Source organism: Rhea americana, unplaced genomic scaffold, assembly GCF_003343005.1.
Source record: "Rhea americana isolate MKP2758 unplaced genomic scaffold, rheAme1 scaffold_328, whole genome shotgun sequence".
In the NCBI taxonomy this organism is placed as follows: Eukaryota; Metazoa; Chordata; class Aves; order Rheiformes; family Rheidae; genus Rhea; species Rhea americana.
Window position 1 is genome coordinate 566,060 of NW_028186455.1, and position 25,505 is coordinate 591,564.

The 25,505-nt window shown below is 35.9% G+C and overlaps 2 protein-coding genes across 6 annotated transcripts in view; one reads left to right on the top strand and one right to left on the bottom strand.

The window, feature by feature from the left end:
• Positions 1 to 2,245, bottom strand: part of CNTRL (centriolin) — a 37,332-nt gene extending 35,087 nt beyond the window's left edge. Inside the window, exons 1-2 of one of the 4 annotated variants that reach the window (XR_014896560.1) lie at positions 1,922 to 2,245; positions 138 to 393 (exon numbers count right to left, since the gene is read on the bottom strand). Coding sequence is in view for 3 of the 4 variants with exons in the window: in XM_085310838.1 (XP_085166964.1) it covers positions 138 to 360 (223 nt within the window). In the remaining variant the exon portion in view is untranslated. The remainder of the gene's footprint in view (positions 1 to 137; positions 394 to 1,921) is intronic. The other 3 variants (XM_085310838.1, XM_085310837.1, XM_085310836.1) reach the window with 3 other exon arrangements.
• Positions 2,246 to 3,928: 1,683 nt separating this feature from the next.
• Positions 3,929 to 25,505, top strand: part of C5 (complement C5) — a 30,005-nt gene continuing 8,428 nt past the window's right edge. Inside the window, exons 1-28 of one of the 2 annotated variants that reach the window (XM_085310840.1) lie at positions 3,929 to 3,993; positions 5,016 to 5,208; positions 6,145 to 6,307; positions 6,918 to 6,988; positions 7,598 to 7,689; positions 9,719 to 9,801; positions 10,260 to 10,350; positions 10,678 to 10,783; positions 12,684 to 12,810; positions 13,243 to 13,358; positions 13,624 to 13,824; positions 14,436 to 14,639; positions 15,025 to 15,234; positions 15,416 to 15,565; positions 16,482 to 16,611; positions 16,916 to 16,981; positions 17,597 to 17,797; positions 18,432 to 18,522; positions 18,953 to 19,029; positions 19,703 to 19,842; positions 20,521 to 20,742; positions 21,514 to 21,574; positions 22,131 to 22,220; positions 22,487 to 22,699; positions 22,886 to 22,961; positions 23,533 to 23,692; positions 24,159 to 24,254; positions 24,535 to 24,706. In XM_085310840.1, coding sequence (XP_085166966.1) covers positions 3,929 to 3,993; positions 5,016 to 5,208; positions 6,145 to 6,307; positions 6,918 to 6,988; positions 7,598 to 7,689; positions 9,719 to 9,801; positions 10,260 to 10,350; positions 10,678 to 10,783; positions 12,684 to 12,810; positions 13,243 to 13,358; positions 13,624 to 13,824; positions 14,436 to 14,639; positions 15,025 to 15,234; positions 15,416 to 15,565; positions 16,482 to 16,611; positions 16,916 to 16,981; positions 17,597 to 17,797; positions 18,432 to 18,522; positions 18,953 to 19,029; positions 19,703 to 19,842; positions 20,521 to 20,742; positions 21,514 to 21,574; positions 22,131 to 22,220; positions 22,487 to 22,699; positions 22,886 to 22,961; positions 23,533 to 23,692; positions 24,159 to 24,254; positions 24,535 to 24,706 — 3,667 coding nt within the window. Of the gene's footprint in view, positions 3,994 to 4,855; positions 5,209 to 6,144; positions 6,308 to 6,917; positions 6,989 to 7,597; positions 7,690 to 9,718; positions 9,802 to 10,259; positions 10,351 to 10,677; positions 10,784 to 12,683; positions 12,811 to 13,242; positions 13,359 to 13,623; positions 13,825 to 14,435; positions 14,640 to 15,024; positions 15,235 to 15,415; positions 15,566 to 16,481; positions 16,612 to 16,915; positions 16,982 to 17,596; positions 17,798 to 18,431; positions 18,523 to 18,952; positions 19,030 to 19,702; positions 19,843 to 20,520; positions 20,743 to 21,513; positions 21,575 to 22,130; positions 22,221 to 22,486; positions 22,700 to 22,885; positions 22,962 to 23,532; positions 23,693 to 24,158; positions 24,255 to 24,534; positions 24,707 to 25,505 lie in introns of those variants that run through there. The other variant, XM_085310839.1, reaches the window with a different exon arrangement.

Here is a 25,505-nt window from a genome sequence, read left to right on the forward strand (position 1 = left end):
GAGTGCTAAGAGATAAAAGGATATTCCTCAAGTTTCTTTCCACCTGGTCATACATCCTTAAATTATGGAGATCACAGAAGATTCGCTTTTTATGCTTTTAGTATGTACTTTAATAGCAGCAGTTATTTACACAATACCTTCACGAGACTGATTTTCAAAAGCAGTTTCTATATTTCTTGCTGAAATGTCACGTTGTTGATGTTTCCGGTCCCTGCTTTTGCGAGTAGATGGAGATGCCTGTCGACTAAGAGATGATGGTGATCTGGTACTTGAACTGACGGTAGACATTGGACTAGGTGACCGAGAAGCCGACACCTGCATTTCCATACTTAATGCTTTTTGTACTGAGCCCTTTTTCATTGCAGAAGATGCAGGCTATCATATGACCAATATCTGTAAGAACAGAAATAAACATTTGAGATTTTTAAAGTCTACACATAAGCCTAACTCCTAACAATTTACATGCCAACAGAGGTGCTACAGAATTATGTTGTTTAAGGATTTCAGATGCTTTTTATCTCAATATCTTAACGTTTAACTACACAGTCTATCACTTCAGATGAAGTTTAGGGCACCACAGAGGTAATATTTTAGAATTTATTTTTTGACATAAGAATGTACCTCCAGTAATTATCTGTTGCCAGAAGAACATACTTAAAACAATTCTCTWGTAGGTGACAGCTTCCAGTTTTCTTAGACTAAAACACATTAGGAGGGATGAACACCAGAAATTGGCCAAACTATTTTACAGCACATCTTGGTAACTGTCCTGCCATTTATGCCTTAGATAAGCCATTTTCCTGTTCATAAGGACTGCGATACAAACTCTGCTTCTACTAAAGCTAGAAATCACCAACTTTGCAGCTGAGAGAAAATACAAGCAAATATATATATATATATATATATATATATAAAAGCAAAAGAAGAAAAGTCAACCCAGCACTGCTATTTCTTCAATATCTCCCTTTTTGCAAACAAGTTGTTCTGCAACTGGCTGAGAAATTCCAGAGTTCCAGAGAATTTTAATACAAACTTCTCCCAAAGAATAATGTATTTCCCTAGAGGATAAGCACAGAAAGACTTGTGTTCTCACTCTGTACACAAAAACCCTTGTAGTAACCATCTTCCAAGGATTTTTTTTTTAACTAAAACCTAGACCAGCAGGCAGTAGCATATTTTGAATCATTCTTCATGATAAAAAACATGTGCTTCTAATGGAATATTTTTCTTGACAAACAGTGCAATACTTCTCGTGGCACAACGCTGAGACTTTCTTCACTAAAATGGAATTATGACCATCTTAAAAAAAAAAAAAAAAAAAAAAGAGGGAGAGAGGAGAGAGGGACTCTGCTCTATCTCAGTATTTAGAGACACAACTCCTGTCATTCAGAGGCCAGAAAGTGAGATGTGCAGTAGGAGGCGAGGGGGAAGGTGATGATGAGCTAATGTAAAACCACTTTGTGTCGTTTCTTAATGAGCTAAGGAAGGCAGCTGGGCATTTTAACACTATTTCCTCAGAAGCAAGTGTGCTTTTAATATGCAAAAGCCTATTAAAATTCTCACCTTGGGGGTGGGGGAGGTTGAGGGAGTTTGGCCGCGGCGCTGCGCCCAGCGCGTACCCCCAGCCGGGCAGGCAGCAGCCGGGGCCGCGGTGCTGCCAGCCCCGCCCGTTAACGGCCGCGCGCCGGCGGGCGCCACAGCGGGGCTGCCGGCCCCGCCCGCCTTCCCGTCGCACCTGACGGGATGGCGACCCCGCGGCGCGGCCTCCTGAGCGCCGCGCGGGGCTCTGCTTCCCGGGGCCCGGGCTGAATGGCGGGGCGCGGGGCAGCGCAGCGCCCGCGCCCAGGAGCGGCCGTACGCGCCGAGGGGAGATCTCGGGACCCGCTCACCGTGGTTCCCCTCAGGCCTCCGCTTTGATTACCTGCGTTGACATGGTAACGCCGTTTCACGGCTTGCGCCCCGCTGCCGCCGCCAGGACGGACCGGGTTCCCGGAGACCTCTCGTGAAAGCCCCGGCTCGCGGCGCCCCGCTCTCTCGCGTTCCCGTCCTCCCTCCGCCGGGCGACCACCAGCTTCTCCTCCTCCCCACGCGAGGCCTGAGGTGCTGCGGCTCCTTTAAGAGCCGGGCGCGAGGAGCCGAGCCGTGGCCATTTTGTTGGTTCGCTGGCAGGCGGTGCGTGAGCAGGCCTGAGGGGGAGCGTGCGGGGGGGAGCAGGGCCCCTCGGGCGGCCGCGCCCCCTCTGCACGGCCGCTCTCCGGCTGCTGGCGGCGCCTKGTGCGCGCGCGGTTGCTGCTCGCCAGCGCGGGCCGCTCGAGCGCTGTGGGCTGCGGTTGTGCCCGCGGCCGCTCCGCAGCGGGAGAGTAGCCGGGGCCGTGTGGGGCAGGAGCCACTCTGGCCTGTGCAGCGCCTGGGGACGTGGCGCCGCCGCCYCTGCGCGGGCCCGAGGCGCCGTGTAGAGTTAATGGCGTCATTTTACCCTGTAAGCTCTGTTAGCTTATACTGCCGGCGAGGGGGCATGAAAATTAGGCTGAATTTTTTTTTTTTTTTGGCCTTACCTCTTTGCACATATTGAGGTTTGGAGGAGATGTAGAAAGCATATTTTTTAGCTGTGGAAGAGTGGTGTATTTGTCTCTCACATTTTAACCTGTAAAATTGTCCTTAGACTGGCCTTACTTGTAAATAACACTGGGAATATGTGCGTATTTGATCATGACAAGTTCAATGTAGTGGGCATAAATAAATTACCACTATTTTCATATAGATAAATAAAACTTTTGTAACAGTTTTCTTGGTTTTGTTTTTTTGTAAGTGCTAGTTTCAAATTACGCCRTTAGGTGTGAGATACAGGGTAGAAGAATCCAAAACTGGAAAATTTAGGGGAGGGCCAGAACTTCTAACTGTAATTAGGTTAACAACCCAAGTTTTTGAACATTGTTAAGCCTTTAAAATGTTTTCCTGTGTTCTTTATAGTTTACTTAGTTACCCATGTAAATTTATTGTATGAATTCTCAGTTTGGTATAGGTGTTTGGGCCATTATTTTTAATAGCATTCAGCAACTTACATTTTACAAGATTTTGTTCTATATATTGCTGTTTCCATGTAATTTATTACCTATGTTTCTTGGGTAGCCTATGTTGGCCTTTTCATAATTTAATTTTACATTGATCAGAAATGTTTTTGTAAGTGTCTTTTCCCGTAAAAGTTGACTACCGTATTTGTTTAAACTTGAAGTCTTGCACAACTTTAGTTTAACTATTTATAAATCTGTTTGTTGAGATATTTTGCTTAGATAACAGGCACGCAAAGGTTCTGCTGCCAGTGTTTCTTTTGCAAATGCTATTTAAAATAGTATATGTTATAGGTGTATATAATTTTCATATTACAATTTTATTTGTAGTTTTAAGTACTCAGAAGGCTGCCATGATCAGGAATGTAAATGACTAAAAGATATTTGCAGGTAAAGAATTATTTCAAACCAAAAAAAGGAAATTTCCAATCTAAAAAACATGTTGTATTTGATATAATACTTTTTTTTTTCCTTTGGAAACATTTAAAATCAAAAGCTTTAGTAAAACATTTTCTGAGGGAAAAATTAAATCAGTATTTTTTTTAGCTATCTCTGAAAGGGATTTTATATGCATATGTATAAAACAGAAGGTTTGGAATGATACTAGGATTGCTTTGTACATATTAAAATACTTAAATCCTAAATTCAAAAATTGATTCATAAATTTACATATTCTAGCTTCTTTGAAAGTTTATGAGTTGGGAGGTGAAGTCACATTGTAGTAATACAAGATCTGCAATTAATTATTAACTATTAGTGAAATGTATTGGTGATACTTCTGTTCATCTGTTCCTGCAGTAAAAGCCAAATACAATTCAATCCATAGTCGCTAGCATTTATGRTTTGGTATTTGTGATGCTATGGCTATTTTAATATTTCTTTTTGTTTTGCTATTTTCTGGAACAAGTTTCAGTCAAGAGAAAACGTAAGTAAAACAAATACATATTGGAAGTTTACTTGATTGTCAGCCACTGTTTTGGGTAAATAGATATGGAATTTAAATAAAGCCAATACAAAAGGCATTATGCAAATCTGATCTGTTTTCAGATGCAAAATTCTYGGTGGTGTGTGTGGGACTTCTGCTTAAAAAGGGACAGATACTTCTATAATTAATGTATTTGCTGCCAAAGAGAGATAGCTTCATCTGCTTATATGCCATGGATTCTGCATGTATCAATAAGATAGACTGTAGAAAAGTTAAGATTTAAAGCTGATACTTGTTATTTTTTCTGTTGTCGCATAATTTGCTATGGGTTTTATTAAAACTCTTATTTAAATATAGTTTTTCAAATTCTACTTAGTGGCACTTCTTTGGATTCTTATGTCTATCAGTCTGAAGTACTTTTGGAATTTTAGAAAAAGAAGATGCACATATACTGAATATTTTATTCAGCGTAACGTACGTATTTTTAGTCAGGTTTATTAAGCATTCAGGTACTAAAACCTGATCTGTGGCTTTGATGGAATAATGTGTGCTTCAGTTTATAAAGTACTAAAGAAATGAGAGTAATCCTGTGAAAATCTATTCATGATTGCCTTTATTGTGAGTAGCTCCATTGATTTCAGTAAGAACTTTGATGGGAAAATTACACAAGTTTACTACTATTTGGAGGATTAGCATTTCAGAGTTTAATTTGGCAAAAGGAATAATTATTTCCATGTGGATAGCCTGTCATATTATGTATGCCTGTATATGTTTGCAGAATCAAATTCATAAACATTAGCCTACCTAAGCTGTTATTTTGTAATGTTATGTTACAGTTTTCATAAACACTATTCTAATTAGGACTATATTGTTTTTAATTAGTGTGCTAGTATAACTAGACCAGATCTTTATCTTATTCACTCCAATGGTGTGTACATAAGACAATTACAAATGGAAGTAATAAATACAAAAGAAAAAGTACAGGTCCATTACTCATTTACTATTTTATATTTTGCGTACAGATATGTCCTTACAGCACCAAGGATCTTCCGAATTGGGGCGTCTGAAAAAGTTGTAGTTCAAACTTACGGTTATGAGAAGGAATTTTCTGTCAATATTGCCATAAAAAGTTTTCCAGATAAGCTTGTTACTTATTCTTCTGGCTACTTATCTTTGACTCCAGCCAACAAGTTCCAAGATGCTGTAACTTTAACAGTAAGGAATTCAGACTTTTCTCATTGTGTTTTTATTGTTGCCGTTTGGTCATAAGCATCAAAAAAAAAAAACCCATGGTGATGAGTCTCCAGTTACTTAAACTGAGAAGAGGAGCCTAGGGCCCTGATTCCCCAGTCTGCCACACGTAGTTTGTCTGAAATTGAAATCATATTGGATAAAATCAGTGTAATGGAGCAGAAACAAAGCTAAACATATAATTAAACTATTTTTTGAAACATTATCGTATTAAACTTAACTTTAAAAATAAGAAGAGAGAGAATGGAAAAGTGTTGAATTTGGACAAAGGATGTCAGCTGTGGGTTCAGAGTAAGATAATACGGTAACTAAACTGCAGTTCGAGACTTGGTCCTGTTTGTCAGTGGCAAGCTGCAAAGGGGCAGGATTTCACCATACACCCTTATTTAACCAATTAGCTTGAAGCAAAGAGCACAGGAAGCTAAACGTTTTTTTGCTGAAAGCCGAGGACTGAGGAGATTTTACTTGGGATGTTGCCTCCCCATTAGCACTTCTTGCCCAGCCCTTGAAGCCAAGATAGCAGCTTCACCTGACTACCAACCACAACAGTAACTTCAATGTAACCAGGATACACTATGCGTGTGAATGGAAGTCTGACAAACTGTAGTCCAGTAACTACATCCTGGGCTTTACACTTTGCTGTCTTAGTTATGGAAGTAAACAAAATGCAATGTTTCAAAATACCTCTTTTTATGTTAATGCTCCTGGTGGCCCTCTGTGTAGTAAGCAAGAATAAGCTGTTGTTGTGGATGATGATGTAATAATTGATAATGATGATAATAATTACGATCAGGATAGTAATTCCTATTCAGATAATATCTCAGCAAGAATTACTATAGGAAAAGTAATTGACAAACATCTTAATATTCCTTAAAATTCTGTATATTTCATCTCCCCCAGCTTCAACCAGCAGATTTACCAAGAACAGCAAATTCAGTCCAATATGTGTATTTGGAAGCTCTTTCTCCATATTTTACAAGGTCAAAAAAAATTCCAATTTCCTATGAGAATGGATTTCTCTTTATTCAGACAGACAAACCTATTTATACTCCTGATCAATCAGGTAAAAAAAAATGCTTATTTCTATTGGCTGTTGATTAATTTTAATTAATTGAAAATCTGTTGGCATTGCTGAGGGACTAGGATCAAAATGTACTTTAAGCTTTGGTCGTGTTGTATTGTTACTGGTTTCTATTTCATTTTTTAAACAGTGGGATTATATTTTGAATGATTTTGTCATTTTATAGAAATTAATTACTTCTCCAGTATCCTCTCATCTCAGTCCCTGCTTTCTACAGCATAAATTACTAATCTGAGGCATGAAGAGTGAAAAATTCTGATGGGAATACGCAAAAAACATTATTGAAGAAATAACACTGATTGAGTCATTGGTTTCATGTATATCGAGCTCTCATCCAATAAGAGTGAATTGTGATGGTAAAAATTTATTTTGCACTGTGACAATTCAATCTCAAGGAGTGTTGGTGCAGGATTTTTTGTTGTTGTTGTTGCCAGCATCAATAGATGTTTATTATTTGGACGCTATGCTGACAAAAGGTCGAGAGCATTCTATAGATACTGAGGACTTGAGAAAATAGTATAAATAAAAGTGTTGGAGTTTTTTTTGTCTTGTAAAAGTATGACTTGGAAATTTATTTTAATGATTCTTACAGTGAAAGTCAGAGTTTACTCTTTAAATGAAGAACTGCAGCCAGCTCGACGAGAAACTGTTCTAACTTTTGTGGTATGTTATAATTGAATTCAATATTGACGTTCTATAGATCTCAAACAATATATGCCGTTTGTTAGTAAATCAGTACTGCAGTGGATATTTAATAAAACTATTAGATAACTGCTTTTGCTGCTAGCTGGATGTCTTTTAAAAGATCTAAAATGACTCTGCATGGTTGGGTAGAGCTTTCCAAGTTCTAGCTTACAAGTTGCTACAGAATGGGAAAAACTATGAATTACGCTTTATATTTAGGGAAAGGGTTTGTGAGGGAGTTTTTATCATATGTGGTTTACATGTTTTTATTTCATTTGAGATATGAAAACAAAGTAAAGTTCCTTTACTGTATTTTTTTAGTCTCAGTGGTAGAATTGTTATTTCAGTTACTTCTAGCAATGTTAAGCAGTATGTAGTAATTGCTTTTAATTATTGGGACCTCAGTAAAATTTTTTATCAGAATTTCAGAGTCTGAATTGTTTCTAAAAGTCTTTGATTTGGTGCTGTGAAATGGGCAAAACTCTTGGAAAAAAATTTTTTGTGGTCAGGCTATGACAAATAACTAAATGAAGATTTTTCCTTTTGAGTGGTCTGTAACTTCTGAGTCTTTTCTGTTATGATTTAAAGGATCCTGATGGAGTAAAAGTGGATATTACAGAAGAAGATGATTTTACTGGAATAGTTTCTTTTCCTGACTTCAAGATTCCTTCTAATCCTAAGTACATTTTTTTAAGTGCTTTTTGTGAATAATTAAGATAACACTGCCTTTTTTTAAAGGCTGCCAAAGTGTCTTTTGCTGATACACAGAATATGCATAACTTATTTGAAACGTCAAGATTTCTAGTATTTGGCATAATGTGTAGCCACAGTACAAATAAGGAACTTATGATCAGGTGTTCTCCTTTCAGTTGACTTCCAAACCAGTATTTGTCTCCTAGAGCCAAATAGGAAGTTTACTGTCTGTGTTTTCAAATCTATGGAATGTTCTTGTGGTAATGAGAGAAAGTGAGGAGCAGTAGTAAGTGATAAAACTGAAATTAGAGAAGAGTTAATGATGGGTTTATTGCACTCAACTGAAGAGGAAAATAAAATTACTTTCTGCTGTAGAGATGGAAGCAGCATAAAAAATATATTGATTTCAAGGAATTAAAACTTCTGTATTCATATAACTCACCAGCATTTTTCCAGGAGCAGCATACAAAATAAATGTGTCTTCAGTTCTCCTTTTAGCCTTGAGAGGGTGCTGAAGATACACAGGTGTGGCAGAAGGATGCTAGCAGGCACTTAAAAATGCTTTTTGACCAAAATACTTTCCATTAGGAAGYTGAACAATAATTTGATCTGTGTAAGAATTAATTTTGTATCCCAATTGAACCTGAGTGTCTTTTAACAGTAAACTTCCATAATGTTAATTGTAGTGCCATAAAGTCAAAAGATTGTAGGAACTGATTTTCTATAAATTATTTATGTGGTTTAGTCATGTCTCAGAGCTCCAGTCTGAGAGAATGACCCTGATGGAAGACCACCTGAGCCCTTAAGAGCATTATCTTGACTAATACATGTTACAAATATATTTTCATTGTAGATACACGTACCTGCTCTCTCAGTCGAGATCTGATTGCTTGTAGGTTAACATAGTCTTCACTCCGGATGACCTTTCTGGTAGATGCAGTCACTGTAAACCAATTCGTTCAGGCCATAGTAYAAAGTTTTGTTCGGAGAGCTCTGTTGGCTTGTTTTACATCATTTGAGATGGTAGAGCAATAGGGGACTCACTTACTTTCTTTGTAAGTGCAAGATACTGCATGTGAGAGGTAGAACTTTATTTGTCTATGCAAGAAGTTAACAAGCACACTTAAAATATGCTCTTTTTTTCATAGTAGAGATGTGTCAAGTTACTGTATGTTCTTTGATCCAACTTGAACTCTAAATATTTCTTTATCACAAACTCATTTGCCTTTTTTGGTGGAGTTTCTAAATTATTTATAAATGTGCTAACTGCATCAAGTTAACTAGCCATTATTTAATMAAATAATTGGCAGTTGCTCATATCCTGGGGCCAGGAAAAAAGAATGTACTTTTCATTTACATTGAACAAATGTCACTATGTTAAAAAAGTAGCAAAGATGAAATGAATGTAGTACATAAATTAAAGAGAGCTGGATCAATTTTCTTTGAGTGGTAAGATAGTGATATATGTGTTTAGAGAAGCCCTACACATGTAAGTTGTAGGGGTTTAAGACAAACGATTTGAAATGAAACAAATGCCTTTTGAGTGCTTCTAGCTGCAGAGAAAAATCAAACAAATTTGTTAAATAGTGTAGGTTATGCATAATAACCCTGCTGACTGCATTGAAACAGACTTGGAACTCCAGGTGAGCATTTGTCTCATCTCAGGAGTGACAGCAGGCAAGTGAAAGATCATAGCAAATAACTTTTTAACGATCTCACTTACATTTGCAGTCTTCAGAAAGAGTCTATGCTTGCAACCATTAAACAAAACATTCTAATGATAGGTACAATAAAAATAATGGCATAATCTTTTCAACTTTGTATCAACACTTTAAAATAATTCTCAGACCATTTAATTTAAAATAACAAACTGGCAGAATCTTCTAAAAGTAGATGTGAACATGTACGAAAACTTGGTACAAACTTTCTGTCTCTAAATAATTATTAACATGAAATATTGTTAGGTAGTTTAATTTTCATCTGCAAAAGTAATATTGTGTTTTTTGACTCTTGTAGGTATGGGATTTGGAAGATTGAAGCCAAGTATAGGAAGAATTTCATAACCTCAGCTGTTGCAAAGTTTGAAGTTAAGGAATATGGTAATGTGTACACACAATATAGGATAGTTATACTATGGAAATGTTGTAATTAATATACTCAAACACCTGAGCTGGTACATGGCCTTTTGATATAACCATGGGATGCAGTGTAGTACCATGTGACAATGTCAATTCAAGCTAATCAGTCATATTGATATTAGACTGTATTAATAAAACTTACCTCTTAAAAGAGTTATTCTCCTGTAGGCTGGCCGTCTTGACATGGCTGCACTGTTGCAAAAAAAGGGTTAGCTGCAGATAGCTTAGGGCTTTTATGACTTGTGCTTCACTGTGGACAAACTGACAGTTTTATTTTGGGGCTGTGATACTGGAGTTACGTCATTTGAAATGGACATGATTTTTTTTTTGAAGCATATACAGTGGCATCTTTCTGAGTAGCTGCAGCTTAATATTTAAGAATATATCTAAGTTGCTTTATTTTCTACTCATTTTTTTAGCAATGCCAAGCTTTTCCATCATCATAGAGCCAGAAAATAACTTTATTAGCTCTGAGAAATTTGAGAACTTCAGGATTACTGTGAGAGCTAGGTAAGGAAATTTGGATTTGATTTCTAACTATGTACATCTTTTGCTGTTACCTCAAGAGCAATTCTCCTGTATCCGGAAGTTTTCCTCTTTTACTTTGTCAAGAAGCCCTATCATCGCAATCCTTTCTGCTTTGTAAGAAAACTAAGTGAGGCTTTTCTTTTTAAATTCTTACCAAGATTATTATTTTAAACAGAAGTGTTTGAAGCTACATAGAATTTTGCTTTCTGTTCCTTGCCTAGGAAATGACTCCTCTTCGGATATTAATGCTTTGCTGTAGTGATTGGAATGGTCATATTAAAAGCATTACTATTGTTCTTTTGTTCCCAGCTATTTTTATAATAAAAGGGTTCCAAGTGCTGATGTTTTTGTTCGTTTTGGAATAATTGAAGAAACTGGAAGAAAAATGATGCCTCGTGCTATGCAAATAACTCAGGTAAGAAAAAACAAGCCCAATTAGTTCAGATTGATCCAATTCCACTGAAGTTTTCCCATCAAATTCAATAACAATGGGTTCCAACTTCTAGTTTGCATTGACAGCAGTTGATTTTTACTCTATTACAGCATAAGCAAAAGAAATCAAACATAGGATAAAATGTCATAGAATCAGTAAGGTTGGAAGGGACCTCTGGAGATCATCTAGTCCAACCTCCCTGCTCAGCAGGGTCACCTAGAGCATGTTAGACAGGGTTGCATCCAGACGGGCCTTGAAGATCTCCAGAGAAGGAGACTSCACARCCTCTCTGGGCAACTTGTTCCAGTGCTCCGTCACTCATACAGGGAAGAAATTGCCCCTCACGTTCAGGCAGAACTTCCTGTGGTTCAGTTTTTAGCTATTGCTTCTTGTCCTCTTGCATGGGACAACTGAAAAGTTTGTCCCCWTCCCCTTGACACCCTCCCTTCARGTACTTGTACACATTGATCAGATCCCCCTTCAGCCTTCTCTTCCCCAGGCTGAAGAGGCCCAGCTCTCGCAGCTGTTCCTCACAGAGCAGGTGCTCCAGCCCTCTGATCATCTTTGTAGCCCTACCCTGGACTCTCTCCAGTAGCTCCATGTCTCTCTTGTAGTGGGGAGCCCAGAACTGGATGCAGTACTMGAGATGAGGCCTCCCCAGGGCTGAGYAGAGGGGCAGGATCACCTCCCTCGACCTGCTGGCAACACTCTTCCCAATGCACCCCAGGAGACCACTGGCCTTCCTGGCCACAAGGGCACATTGCTGGCTCATGGTCAACTTGTCATCCACCAGCACTCCCAGGCCCTTCTCTGCAGAGCTGCTCTCCAGCAGGTCAGMCCCCAGCCTGTACTGGTGCACAGGGTTATTCTTCCCCAGGTGCAGGACCCTGCACTTGCCCTTGTTGAACCTCAGGAGGTTCCTCTCTGCCCAGCTCTCCAGCCTGTCCAGGTCTCTCTGAATGGCAGCAGAGCCCTCAGGTGTGTCAGCCACTCCTCCCAGCTTGGTATCACCAGCAAACTTGCTGAGGAGGCACTCTGTCCCCTCATYCAGGTCATGGATGAAGAAGTTGAACAGAATGGGACCCAGTACGGAGCCCTAGGGGACATCAYTAGCCACAGGCCTCCAACTAGACTCCATGCCACTGATGACAACTCTCTGAGCTCTGCCTTTCAGGCAGTTCTCAGTCCACCTCACTGTCCACTCGTCTAACCCACGCTTCCTGAGCTTATTTAGGAGGATGTTACAGGAGACAGTGTCAAAAGCCTTGTTGAAGTCAAGGTACACAACATCCACTGCTCTCCTCTCACCTACCCAGCCAGTCAGTCCATCATAGAAGGCTATCAGATTGGTTAAGCAGGATTTCCCCTTGGTGAATCCATGCTGGCTACTCCCGATCACCTTCTTTTCCTCCATATGTCTGGAGATGACATCTAGAATGAGCTGTTCCATCACCTTTCCAGCGATGGAGGTGAGGCTGACGGGCCTGAATCACGGTAGTAGACAGGCAGTTCAAAATTAGATTGATGTAGTTTGGGGGAGGTCTGTTCTCCACCAGTTGTTTCTCTCATTTTCTTCAATTTAGTCATTCAGGAATGATAAACAGTATCATCTTTCCTGAATTAGCAAAGCTGTGTCTTTGTTGTTGCTACATCTTCTTGGGCCTGCATGCGGAGTGTGCAGTGTTGGTTGATTAATTATCAAATTAATTATCAGTAGTTCTAGGGAACAGCAAATTCTTCTCCATTACAACATCTCTGCCTTTGGGTTCCTCTAAAAATAGATGCTGAACAGAAACAAATTTAAGATAGAATTTACTTGAAGTGTATCTATAGATTATTTCTAATATTGGCTGTAAATTAATTAATTTTATTTAATTTCCAGATTGAAAATGGAGTTGCTGAAATCAATTTTAACAGTAAAAAAGCAGTTAGTTTTATAGGGTTTCAAAGTCTGAGAGAGTTGGATGGGTCACGCTTGTATATTGTAGCATCAGTGATGGAGTCTATGGGTAAGTTTTTTTAGCTGTTTTTTGAACATATATGCACATATAAACAAAACTGGAAAACAAGACTATATAGATAACATTCTTAGTATCAGACTTCCTTTAGTATTTAGAAATCCTTCTTCCAAAAGCTTTTAGGGAAGAAGAGCCCATTCATCAATATTAAAATTTATAAGGGTTAAACTTCTTTGCTCTTTGTTTTCACAGTGTTAAGAGCTGAAATCTGAGGTGCAAAGACTTCACTGTAACAAAGATGTTATTACTGTATTTATAATATGTATAATATAAATTTGTTAACTATATTATGTCTAAAATATATAAATATTAATAATACATATTTTATCATTATATCATTATTTTCAAATTGCCCATTTGAAGGCAAGTGGAGAAAATACAGGCACTAGGATGTAATTCTTACGAATCATAATATTTCATTAGGTGGCCTTAGTGGTGAAGCAGAATTTGATGGAGTCAAGTATGCTTTATCTCCTTACAAACTGAACTTGATTGCCACTCCTCTCTTTGTGAAGCCTGGACTTCCGTTCTTCATTAAGGTTAGTTAACATAAGCAATATCATTGCATATTATAACATATAACCTGTAATGCAGAAGATTTGCTTTTTCTTTTCATATGTTACCATAGGTTGGTCTGTCTACCCTTAATATGCTTTTAATTTCATTGGCCTATGTTTTCATTTACTGTTGTTGAAGGCATTTAGCAACTAGGGAAAATGTTACTAACAGTGATATCCTTTATCATATTTTTGCTTGAAAAATGCTGTCATTCATGTAAGAAATTTTCTGTATTCCAATGAACAGGTGCAGGTGAAAGATACAGTAGATCACTTTGTTGGAAACCTCCCCATAACTGTCACCGCAAAATCATTTAGCGAGCAAATGGATGAGTCTGAGCTGATACCTGAGGGTTCAGAGTCTGGGAGAAGAAAAACAAGTGTGAATGATGGAACTGCATTATTTGTTGTTAATATCCCAACTGATAACAAAATATTAGAGTTTCAAGTGAGTTAAATTCTCCCATTATTTTATTTAAGAGGTTTAATTGTGTAATTTTGCCAGTGGATTATGCTCTTGGGAAGATTTTGCACTCAGAAAGTAGTGGTTCTAAACTTAGCAATTGATCAAACTTATGAAATATAAGTGCTATAATGAAACATTACTTGTATATTAAATTGCTCTAAAACTAATTTTTTCTAAGAATAAGAAAAAAAAATTAAGTATGTATCCTAATTTGTCACATTATTTCATAATAATTTTAAATACATAGTCTAAATGAATTGTGTAAGAATGAAATCTCTGAAAGTGCTCCTCTTGCTATGTAGAGAGGTATATTATTGACCTTATCTATTCTATTTATTTGTATTCAATTTCTATACCAACATTTTAGTTGGATTTCATGTTATAGATCTTTTTATTAAAGAAAACATGAAAGTCTTGAGTTGGCTTTTATTTTATTAATCCCTCTGAATAATATATTACAGAACATTTTTTAGTATTGTGCTAATTTGGTTTTTGAAATATAACTTTGTACTTAAACTGTTCAGAAGTCAGGACACCCAGTTTTTGTTTCCTCCTTTACTACAAAACTCTTTCCGGTGTTCATATCTATTTAGGTTAGAACTGCAGATCCACGTCTTTCAGATGAAAACCAAGCAACTGAAACCTATGAAGCAAAAGCTTATTCATCATTAAGTCAGAGTTATCTGTATATTGACTGGGCTTCAAACCACAAAATATTGCAAGTAGGCGACTTCATAAATATTAATGTATACCCACGTAGTCATTATATTCATAAAATACATCACTACAGCTATTTGGTAAGTAACAGATGTTTCCACATGAAATATTGTATTGTAATTTAATAAATGTTCTAGGATGAGAACTATTCAGATTTTCTATACTGCTTTTGTCAAATAAAAGGCTGATATGAGTAATCACTTTAAAAGTGGAGAAAAAAGAGAAAGTGAGAGAGAAATCAGTCTCTATGCGAAAATATTTTAATCGGCCCCGTATTAATTAATTGTTAGCAGTGCTGCTTTTTATGGGATGAAGGAGAGAGCCCCTTCCCTTGAACTAGACGTGTTGATCCCTGATGCATTTTTGTGTGTACTGAATTATATCTAAACACTAAATGGTTGTTGCATGTAAGAAATATATTCAGTATAAAATTTAACTTTTTTATTCTTCATCTTTCTATCATAGATCATGTCAAAAGGGAAGATAGTAAGCTTTGGAACTCAAGAGAAAATTAAACATTTGGAATATGAGCATCTAAGTTTTCAGATAACCCAAGAAATGGTTCCTTCTGCCCGTCTTGTTGTTTACTATATTGTCACAGGAGAAGAAACTGCTGAGTTAGTAGCTGATTCAGTTTGGCTGAATGTGGAACAGAAGTGTGGGAATAGTCTTGATGTGAGTAGTAAAATACACACTAAAATTTGTAGGGGTGCACTCATTTTATGATGAGATTTTTACTTGGAATCGCTTAAGTTCCTCGGCATTTCCCCACATGTTAAGGTATCCACCTTCAGATATATCTGTTTTGGAATGATGTGCTTTTAAAGTGACCAATATATTTTTTTTCAACTTACAGATTAAGCTACTGTCAAGCAAGCAGATAATGAAGCCAGGAGAAGTTGTGTCACTTGATATGAAAACACAGTTCAGTTCCTTTGTTGCTTTGTCATCTATTGACAAAGCAGTGTATGGAGTCACAGGAAGAGGAAAGAGAGCTATGGAAAAAGTTAAGTAGCAGCCACAAAAGAAAAATAAATTGCTGATTGTGTCATATTTGTATTCAAATTGCTCTTATGGTTCATGCATTCAATAAGCCTGAAAATAGTAAAAAGTAATTCAATTCAGAATAAAAGTTGCTGTTTTAAATCTGACAGTTAAAAAATAAAAAGAATTCATTTGCAATGTTTTGATTTCCAGTAAAAGTAAGTTGTGGTTTTAAAGCCAGTCCTGAGCTTTCTTGCCAGAACTATTAAGACTTGGCCAGTAATAGGCTACCCTATTAGAGAGCTGCTTGTTCAAAGTGACATGGTGCTTCTTAGTACTTCCTGTAATCTCTTCAGGTTATATTTTTAAGGCATACCAGTAGAAAGGTATAGCAAAAGCTACTGTGTTCAATGGGTTATGGAGTTTTTCAGTCTTCGCAGAATTTTACATAAATGTGGTTATGCATGTTAAAGTATGAATATCATATATCACTGAAAAATTTCCATTCTTATGATAAAATGTTGCAATTCTTCAATAATTCTGAACAATCAGATACAGTATATATAGGAGAAGAATAGGAAAGTAGTTTTGCACCAATCTTGTATCATTTGAATCTGTTTTATACCACTATTGAATGCTAGGTAAAGATACCTGAGTTAGTTTTAAACAACTAGTTTGAGTGTTAGATGTGTTATAGCCATATTAATGAAGGATTTCTGCCTGATTCAACAACATGACTTGTTAGCTCAGCTTTGTGCCAAAGCAAAGTTTCTGTGATGGTTCTAGTGCTTGAATTAGTTATCACTAAATGGTATATTTTGATGTGTTGTGAAGACATCTTCCAGACAAAAATGGCCTTTTTGCAAAGCTGTAATTCTCTCATTCATCATATAATGTCTTTTGCATTTTAATTAGCTGGTGATGTACTTTTTCCTCAGACTATGCTATATTTGGAAAAAAATGACCTTGGATGTGGTGCTGGAGGAGGACGGAACAATGCTGAAGTATTTCGAATGGCTGGGCTCACATTTTTAACTAATGCAAATGCTGATGATTCAAATGAAGCAGGTATATTATGTACTACTTAACATGAAATTGTGGATTTTCTTTTATGAAGTGTTCTTTTGTGGCTCACAGTTACTGTTTTGGAACCTAATAAAATTATTAGAGAGCACATATAGTAAGAAATATGGTTTTGAGGAAGGTAAGCATCCTGGCTTGTGGATCAGTTATTGTAATTGAAATAAGCATAATTTTTTATAATTAAAATAGTGAATGAAAAGTAACTCCCATATAGAATATGATCTTATACAATTACTTTAAAGTTATGCTATTACAAAAACATTATAGCTTTTGTATTTTTTTTTAACAGATGAACCTTGCAATCAAATTTTGAGAACCAAACGGTCTGATTTCAAGGAACGGATACTCCAGGAAGGTACTTAAACATGCTATTTAAATATATGATTGTGAAAGAAGAGCCTATCCCTTACAAATCAAGATTCGAAGTGTTTGCTTACTACTTTTAGTTATTACTGTCTTCATTTAATGTAGGGGATAGAAAGAGATTGTCCAATATTGATGAGGACGTTGTGGAGGACCCCATTTATAAAGCCTCTTAGCCATATGTTTAGTTTGAAGTTGCTGAGACTTAAGCAACTTATGCTTAAAATTTAGCATAATTTTAAGTTATTTTCCTCTTTTGAAGAGGCATAGCCCAAAAACTCACAGAGTTACCATGTGGCAGTCTTTCCCAGTAACAACATACCAGGGACCAAGCCTGTCAGAGGAACTTTTAAATCTTGAAATGTAGTAAAGCTCCTCTTTCTCTCAACTGTTTTATATTTTTAATTCAGAACAGTAGTAATTTAGACAGTTAAGGATGTGTCACTAGTATTTTAAAATTGACAAGTTTATGTTTATCCTCAAAGCTATGCCTTCATTGAAATTCTGCAAGTTTTAAAAATAACTTCAGTATAACTAGTTAAAATGTATTTTAAAATAAAAACTTCATCTCAAGGAAGCAATTGAGTAATTTATTTTATTTTTTCAGCATCCAAATATAAACATCCAGAAATTCGAAAATGTTGTATGGCTGGAGTAAAAGCATATCCGGTCAGTGAGACTTGCAGTGATAGAGCTCAACGAATTCGAAGTAGTGAAAAGTGCATTTTGGCATTTAAAGATTGCTGTGAATTTGCAAACAGACTGCGAGAGACAGAGCCTAATAAGCTCCTGATATTGGCAAGAATGCGTAAGTACTAGAGTTTTAACTCTTGGGTGGCCTTGTGATGAAATACCTCTCAAGAAGAGTTAATTTATTAACCCCCCTGTATTATGTCAGGGTTGTTCCAGAAGGAATTTTGCCAGTCTCCAAAGACCTTGGCTGAATACCCCTGAGTGGGGTGGAAGAGCAATTCTTTATTCTCTTAAGGCTGCACTGAAGAGCTATGTTCCATCCATACTTAAAACAAGCAGGCATGCAATAAGGGAGCATCACTGTCTGTGTAGTCAGTGCTAAACTTCAATACCGTGCAGAGGCTAAACAAGTGTCTTGTTTTGGACCTGGGAACAGCCAAATGAGTTTCTCCAGAAATACCAATGAAATACCAGTGAAAGCACAAAATTTTCTCATTTCCCATTCTCTCCCTGTAATCACTAGTCCACAAGTTATGCTGTCTAGCTAATGGATGAGTATTCACATATATAAATGATTGAGACTGGAAAACACAAGATTTTTGATGAGGGTATTTAGCTACTTTTTTCTTTAATTAAGAATAACCTAAGGCAAATAGGCAGGATATAGTATCACAGAAGGAAAGGAGGATGATTTTGAAGCCTTTGACAGAAGGCTTTTTGTCAGGTTTTTTTACTTGCTTTGTCTTCAGATTTTGAGGCTGTATTGGAATTGGATGAAGCAGAAATCAGAAGTTATTTCCCTGAAAGTTGGTTATGGGAAGTTCATCAAGTTTCTCCAAGGTACTGCTTTCTCAGTCAGTTACTAACATTTGACTAAGTCATCAGTTTTTTAGAAAGTAAATGCTAAAACTGAGGTAACCTGGGTAACCTTAATTGTACCCCTTGCAAAGTGCAGTAAAATGCAGTCTTGTACAGGCATGCTATTTATGCCATGTTGTCCTGTACACAGGAAAAGTTGTCTGGTGCCTCAGAGTTCCTTTTCCTTTCACTTCTGACCTTGCTAAACGTCAGCTTCTGTAAAGTCAGCCAAAAACAAACTTACACGAATGACAATCCAAAGGTCTTATTCTCTAAATACGCTATGTCATTGCTTGTCTCATCTGAGTCTGTCTTCCTGTTCATTGATTGTTGGTGTTAACAAAAGACTATTGATAATATATAAATGTCCTAACTTCAAAAGGAAAAAAAAAATCCACACTTCTAAACACAGGTCAAAGAGTCTGTCTGTCACTCTGCCTGATTCACTGACTACCTGGGAAGTTCTAGGTGTTGGCATATCCGATAAAGGTAAGTACTATAAACAAATTAGGTTGTAGACAAAGAATTAGGGAGCTTTCTTGTTTAGATGTGCAGATCTTCCCTTTTCCATTGCTATGTATATTCTAAGATGGGGTGGTGTTTTGATTTTTCTTGTTGTTAATCAGGAAAAGAAAACACCAAAATATGYTTTTATGGAAACAAAATTACTTCATTTGTTGTTATGAATGTAAGAATGGCTGTACTGGGCAAAACAAAGGTCTATCTAGTCTAGCATTTTGTCTTTGATAGTGGCCTGTAATAGATGACCAGGAGGAGGATAAGAATAGCACAAACACTCGGCTGACCCTTCCTTGGCACTGCTTTACAGTGTCCTGCTATCAATAGCTTAGGAACTTGAGGAATGGAAGAAAGTGTTTTGGATAGATACAGTAGCGCAGGCAGAAGAGTTGCTCCTAGGTTTAGGAAGGAGCAGAAGCCTAATGGACTGGCACGTCTGTGACTACATTAGAAGAGTGGCAGATAGCAACTTGGAACAGAATGCAAGAGCCTGGTCACTTTTGAAAAAGCTAAACAATTTCAAAGTACGTTTTTAAAACTGTTAAGTGATCAATAAAGGCAGCAAGGATATGAGGAGTTTCTCAAACTTTTTTATTGGAAGAGTGGATAAGATAGTGTGCTTTTATGTTTTTCATTTTCTTAGGTATATGTGTTGCGGAGCCCCTGGAAGTGCAGGTTTTAAAAGATACCTTCTTGAACATTTATGTTCCTTACTCTGTGGTGCGAGGAGAACAAATTGAGTTAAAAGGATCAGTTTATAACTATGGAAGTTCTGTAATTAAGGTAATTTGTGGTATTAGTGAGTTCTGTAGAAATATTGACATAATTAACTGAAAAGGCATTTTCTCTGTGTGCACTCACTATAAATAGATCAGATTTTCAGATACTCCAGCCAACTTTAGTCTACATAACTATGTAACAATGAAAAGCAACCATTAAAAGTTTCACCTGCAGTCATGCTGCTGATTACAATGTTTTCATGCTCCTGCCGGCAACTTTGAATCTGATGCAATAGGAGTAGTGAAAAGCTAAGATACTATTTTTCTGTTCCAAATGTTATGACAACACCTCAAACAAATGATGGAATTTTGGGAGAGACCTGCTCCAGAACTAGCAGATTACATTGTCTGTGGATTTAATAGGAAAGCGCTGTTTCTAAGGAARCTCATCCAAACAGAAGGGTGCAAAATAATTATTGAAAAATTTCCAAAAAAGAGCCTGCAAAGATGTCTGTATGACAACTAGTACAGTGGTTCCTTGATCTTGTTAGTGAACATTTGTTAGTGTGTCTCTAGTATAAATAATAGTAATTCCAAAGTTAATAACACTTCCCCATTCTAAACGGGGAAAAAAAAGTATTAGAGTAATAGAATGTTCATTGTAATAGTTCAATTGATTAAACATTTCTCTAGTGTTGTACATGTCATGGAAGTTAACGCTTTGAATATTTCACTATTTCAGTTCTGCGTTAAAATAGCAGCTGGAGATGGAATCTGTTCTTTTGAAGATACTACAACTACTGGAGTGTTGATACGCAGTTGTAACTTTAAGCATCTACATGGTGATTCATCATTACCAATTACATTTAGAATACTTCCTTTGGAATTAGGTCTTCATACTATCAACTTTACACTAGTGACCACCCGGAGTAGTGAAACTGTAGTTAAAACATTACGTGTACTGGTAAGGAAAAAAAAAAATCAAGATGTTCAGAATGTTTTTGAATTTCACATTGTCTCAGTCACAAGAAGTAAAAAATATATGAAATGAAAATAGAAATATTGCTAGATCATATGATATCTGGGAATCAAATTAATATTATGATATTAACTTCATTAGGAGATATGCAGTGAAAAAAATGCATGATTGTGTATTTATGTGCTTATATTTTTAACCCTTGCATGTAAAAATAAAACAGAATATATATATATATATATATATATATATATTCTGTAATTTTTATATATATATATATATATATATATATATATACACACATATATATATATATACACACACACACACACGAACTTAATAAGCAAATAAAATACTGTATTCTAAGTTTCTCTGAGTTTCCAACTGCTTAAACTTACTTCATGGAAAGATATCACAGAATGGTTGAAGCTGGAAGGGACCTCTGGAGATCATTTAGTCCAACCCTCCTGCTCAAGCAGGATCATAATTACATTTTTTATAATTTTATATTTTTTGTAACTTATTTATGTTTTCCTAAACTTTTATTTAAATCTTTTGTTAAATTTTTAATATTTTGGAAGCTATAGCACTAGCTAAATGTATATAGATTAGCAGTAGAAGAATAAAGTGAAAGTCAACCATAGAAAAGGATGTATAGCGCTAAGATGCTATAATTTAAATTGTTGCTTCAGCTAATACTTTTGATTAAACAAAAGTGTTTCCATTTTCTGCTTACTTCTTCCTTCTTAATGTTTTTAGCCAGAAGGCATTAAGAGAGAACTTCATGCAGGTTTCACTTTGGATCCACAAGGTGTTTATGGTATGAGAATTGATTATACGTGGACCTCATCTGCTTTGTTTTCATTAAGTTATTTCATGCAGTTATGACAATCAACTTTTCAGTAATAACAAAAAGCAGTAATTCTCCTTCCTGATGTATGTCCTTTCATATGTGCTTTCCATGGATTTCTTGTCCTTTCATAGACTAACAAATCCATTTCAAAAGAGTTAGTCTTTCAAAAATAGTTCAATTCAATTCTTAAAAAAATCTTTGTAGGTATTTTTTAATATGATATGAAGATTTAGTTTTCTCAGTGAGCTTGAAAACCAATTAGCAAGTAAATTTTAAAGAGAATATATTCTCATTTAATCAAAGGCAATTCTGAAAGCACAAACTAGGTTGAGATACATATATTCTCTTAACAGCAACAATAACAAAAATTAATGTGTTTCAATCTGATTTTTTTTCAATAGTTGATATTGTTTGCATGTGCTTATTTCTATATTTCAGTTGTGATCTTTAAATTTGGCTATTACATCTATATCCTATATTGATTAGATCATTCCATGTGCTGTTTGTACATTTTCGATTTTAGGTTTAATCAAAAGACGACAAGAATTTCAATATAAAATCCCGCTAAATCTGGTGCCTAAAACGAAAATTGATAGAAGTGTCAGTGTAAAAGGTAAACTGAATTGAAATTTTTAGCCTACTGCATATTTACATTTTCTATACTTGTTCTTTTGCTCCTGCTTCTTATTCCTTTGATTCAATTTATCTGAATTTATTCTTAGGTTCTCCTCCTTTTGMGGAAAGGCTGTAGAGATTACTTTTTCTTTAGAAGTTTAAATAACTAATATGAAATTATTGTTCTTAAAGTGAATCCAAAGATACTTAAGTCACCCATTTAAATGAATTTTTTTTGTTGTTTTTTTTTTTTTCTTTCTGCAGGGCATCTTATGGGAGAAGTGATTGCCACAGCCCTCAGTCCTAGAGGTCTCAGTCTTCTTACTAACCTGCCAAAGGGTAGTGCAGAAGCAGAGCTTATGAGTATTGCCCCAGTATTTTATGTGTTTCACTACCTGGAACAATCAAATAACTGGCATTTACTGGGTCCTAAAACCTTAGCGTCAAGAACTGAAATGCGGAGGAAGATGAAAGAAGGTAGAAAAATATTTTTTTCTTTTCTCTCTCTCTCTCTCTCTTTTTTCTTTNTTTTTTTTTTTTTTTTTTTTTAAGATGTAGAGAGACTTTGCTGTTAGAGGAAGATCGTATATTTGAGTGAGCAAATAGGATTTTAATATAAATCCTTTTTTCATAACCACTAAGTCTGCCTAATATATTTCTTAGGAATTGTAAGCATCTTGTCATTCAGAAATCCTGACTTCTCATATAGCATGTGGAAGAATGGGCAAGCTAGCACATGGTGAGTCTTTTTATTAGAATGAATTGAAAAAACTTGATTCAATTCTTCACTTTCTTGTTATAACTGATTTTTAAAGGGTGATGCTTTATAGTAAGCAGGACAAGTGGGCTTGATGGTATCAAATAGAGATAGACTAATATTGTATGTATAAAAAAAATTTTGCCATTGCAAATGAGTAAAAATACATAGTCACTGTCTTGCTGTCCACACTGGCCAATGTAACTGACTTATAAAAGGAGGAAATGAGATGTTCCAAGGCATCTTCCTTAAATTCTGTGTGTAAGAGAATGAAGTATTTCCAGGCTATATCCTGAAATGTGGGAATTGATCAACTTTATTTTGAATGCCTCGCTTAAAATTAATTGTGAGTAATTATTGCATGTTAGTTACTTTAAATTAAAAATTCAGCTACAACATTTCTTTGATGCGTGCAGGAGGTGGTACACCTAAACTATAAATASTGCAGGTTTGTGTCTAAATAATCTCTAGCAATGTTGTTACTGTAAGATTAAAAAAAAAAAAAAGTATCTACTAATGAAAACAAATATATTCTTTTTAATTTCCTTGACAGGCTGTCAGCTTTTGCTTTAAGAATGTTTGGACAAGTTAATCAATATATAAGTCTTGATCAGATTTCTATTTGTAATTCACTTCTATGGCTGATTGATAACTGTCAAATGCCTGATGGATCGTTCAATGAATTTTCAAGTTATCAACCAGTGAAACTACAGGTATGAAAACCGAATGTTTTATGTGTGTACACACAGAAAGCTGAAGTTGCCAGGAGGTATTATATTTTAGGAATGCAAGGTATTTTAGGCTTCATTTCACTAGAACATCTAGACAAGACAGTTTTGTTAATTTCCTTTAATTTCATTTAAACTCAGCATGTTTTACATCCTTTTCTGTCTTCCCACTAAAAGTAGTTACTTGCCACTTAAAACTTAGGGGGGAAAAAAATATATATTTTTTTTAATAATGTAGTAGTTTGGCTTGCCGATAACTTTTTATATATTTTGAACTATTTTTACCAATAAGCTAATACCTTCAAGAAAGTCAACATGTTTTCAGGTGAAATCAAATTGACATTTGTTACAGGAATTTCTATTCATTTCCTCACCTAAACTATAAAAAGTTGTTTTTATTTGAATGAACTGTTTTTTCTATTTAATTACATTTATGTATTTGATTTTGTAGGGTACATTACCTACAGAAACTAAAGAAAAATCTTTATATCTCACAGCATTTTCTGTAATTGGAATTGAGAAGATAATTAAAATATGTCCTACTCAGGTAAATAATATTTTTATTTCTGGCAACAGTCACGTTCTGGGATTCTTATTTCTTCTGATTCTAATAGCATTAGACCTGGGAATCAAGAGGCTTTTTTCAGTGTCAGATGTTAAGGTTTGTTTGCTTTACTAGTCTTTGGCTTTCAAAACAAATAAAAGAACAATAGCAAAATTCTGGAGCATTTCATTCAAGGATTTATTGTAGAAGATACTGTATGTGTCTATATTGTCTTTAAAGATACGTGAGTAACRTGTTAACTATAGCTTGTTCATCTTCTCAGAGAACCTATGATGCTAGAAATAGAGCAGGAGATTATTTGTTGAAAAATGTGCAATCTGCTGCAAGCCCCTTTACGATGGCAATAACTACATATGCTTTAACTCTTGTGGACTTGAACCATCACTCTGCACGGTCTGCGTTCTCTGCACTGAAGAAGGAAGCATTTGTCATAGGTACAACTTAATCCGAACTATTTTTAGATTATTTGAAAGCTTTTTATTTTAAAATATTAATCTATCTAATTCTGTTTCATAGGAATTTTTATGGGGATTTAGGTTAATAGTGTGACTGAAATATTTTAATCACTTTTGTACATACGATAGAAAGGATGTTTTACTTGAACAAGAGAAAGTAAGGTAGAGCTCTTAAGAACAGGTTGTCTTCAGCACCAAGAGATCTGATTTCAAAGGCATGATTTCAGTCCACTAAACATCGCTCATCTTAATGGTTTTAACTTGTGGTAATGTTTACAGACTGCAAGCATAATAAATACTCTGCTTCTCTTTGACCAAGAGCAATAGAACTAAACCCCATCACTTTCAGTTGCAGTAAAAACAATATGAGCTGCTACTTTTTTCTATTAATTATTTTTTACCATTTTATTCATGCAGCTTTCTTAATGCACTGTTAGTGCCTAAAGTGAAAACCAAATTATTTCAGTCCCCTTTTCATTTGTTACTCCATATATCAGCTCAATTGTATTGCGATCAGATGTTCTTCCTCTTCTGCTACATAGTTCTGCTTAGACCTGATTTTGGGCTTCCTTCTTTGTTAACACTTGCTTTTTGGTTTGAGTTTTTTTTTTTGCGATTACTTCATCTGAAGCCTGTGTGCCAGCATCTGGACTAGATGGATGAAATATATCTGGTCTTCCCTTCTGATTCTGATGAAAATGAATTACTAAATGATGACTCTCAAAATCAGTTAATTGGTAATAGGATCCTACCATCAGATGCTCATTTTTCATAGCTG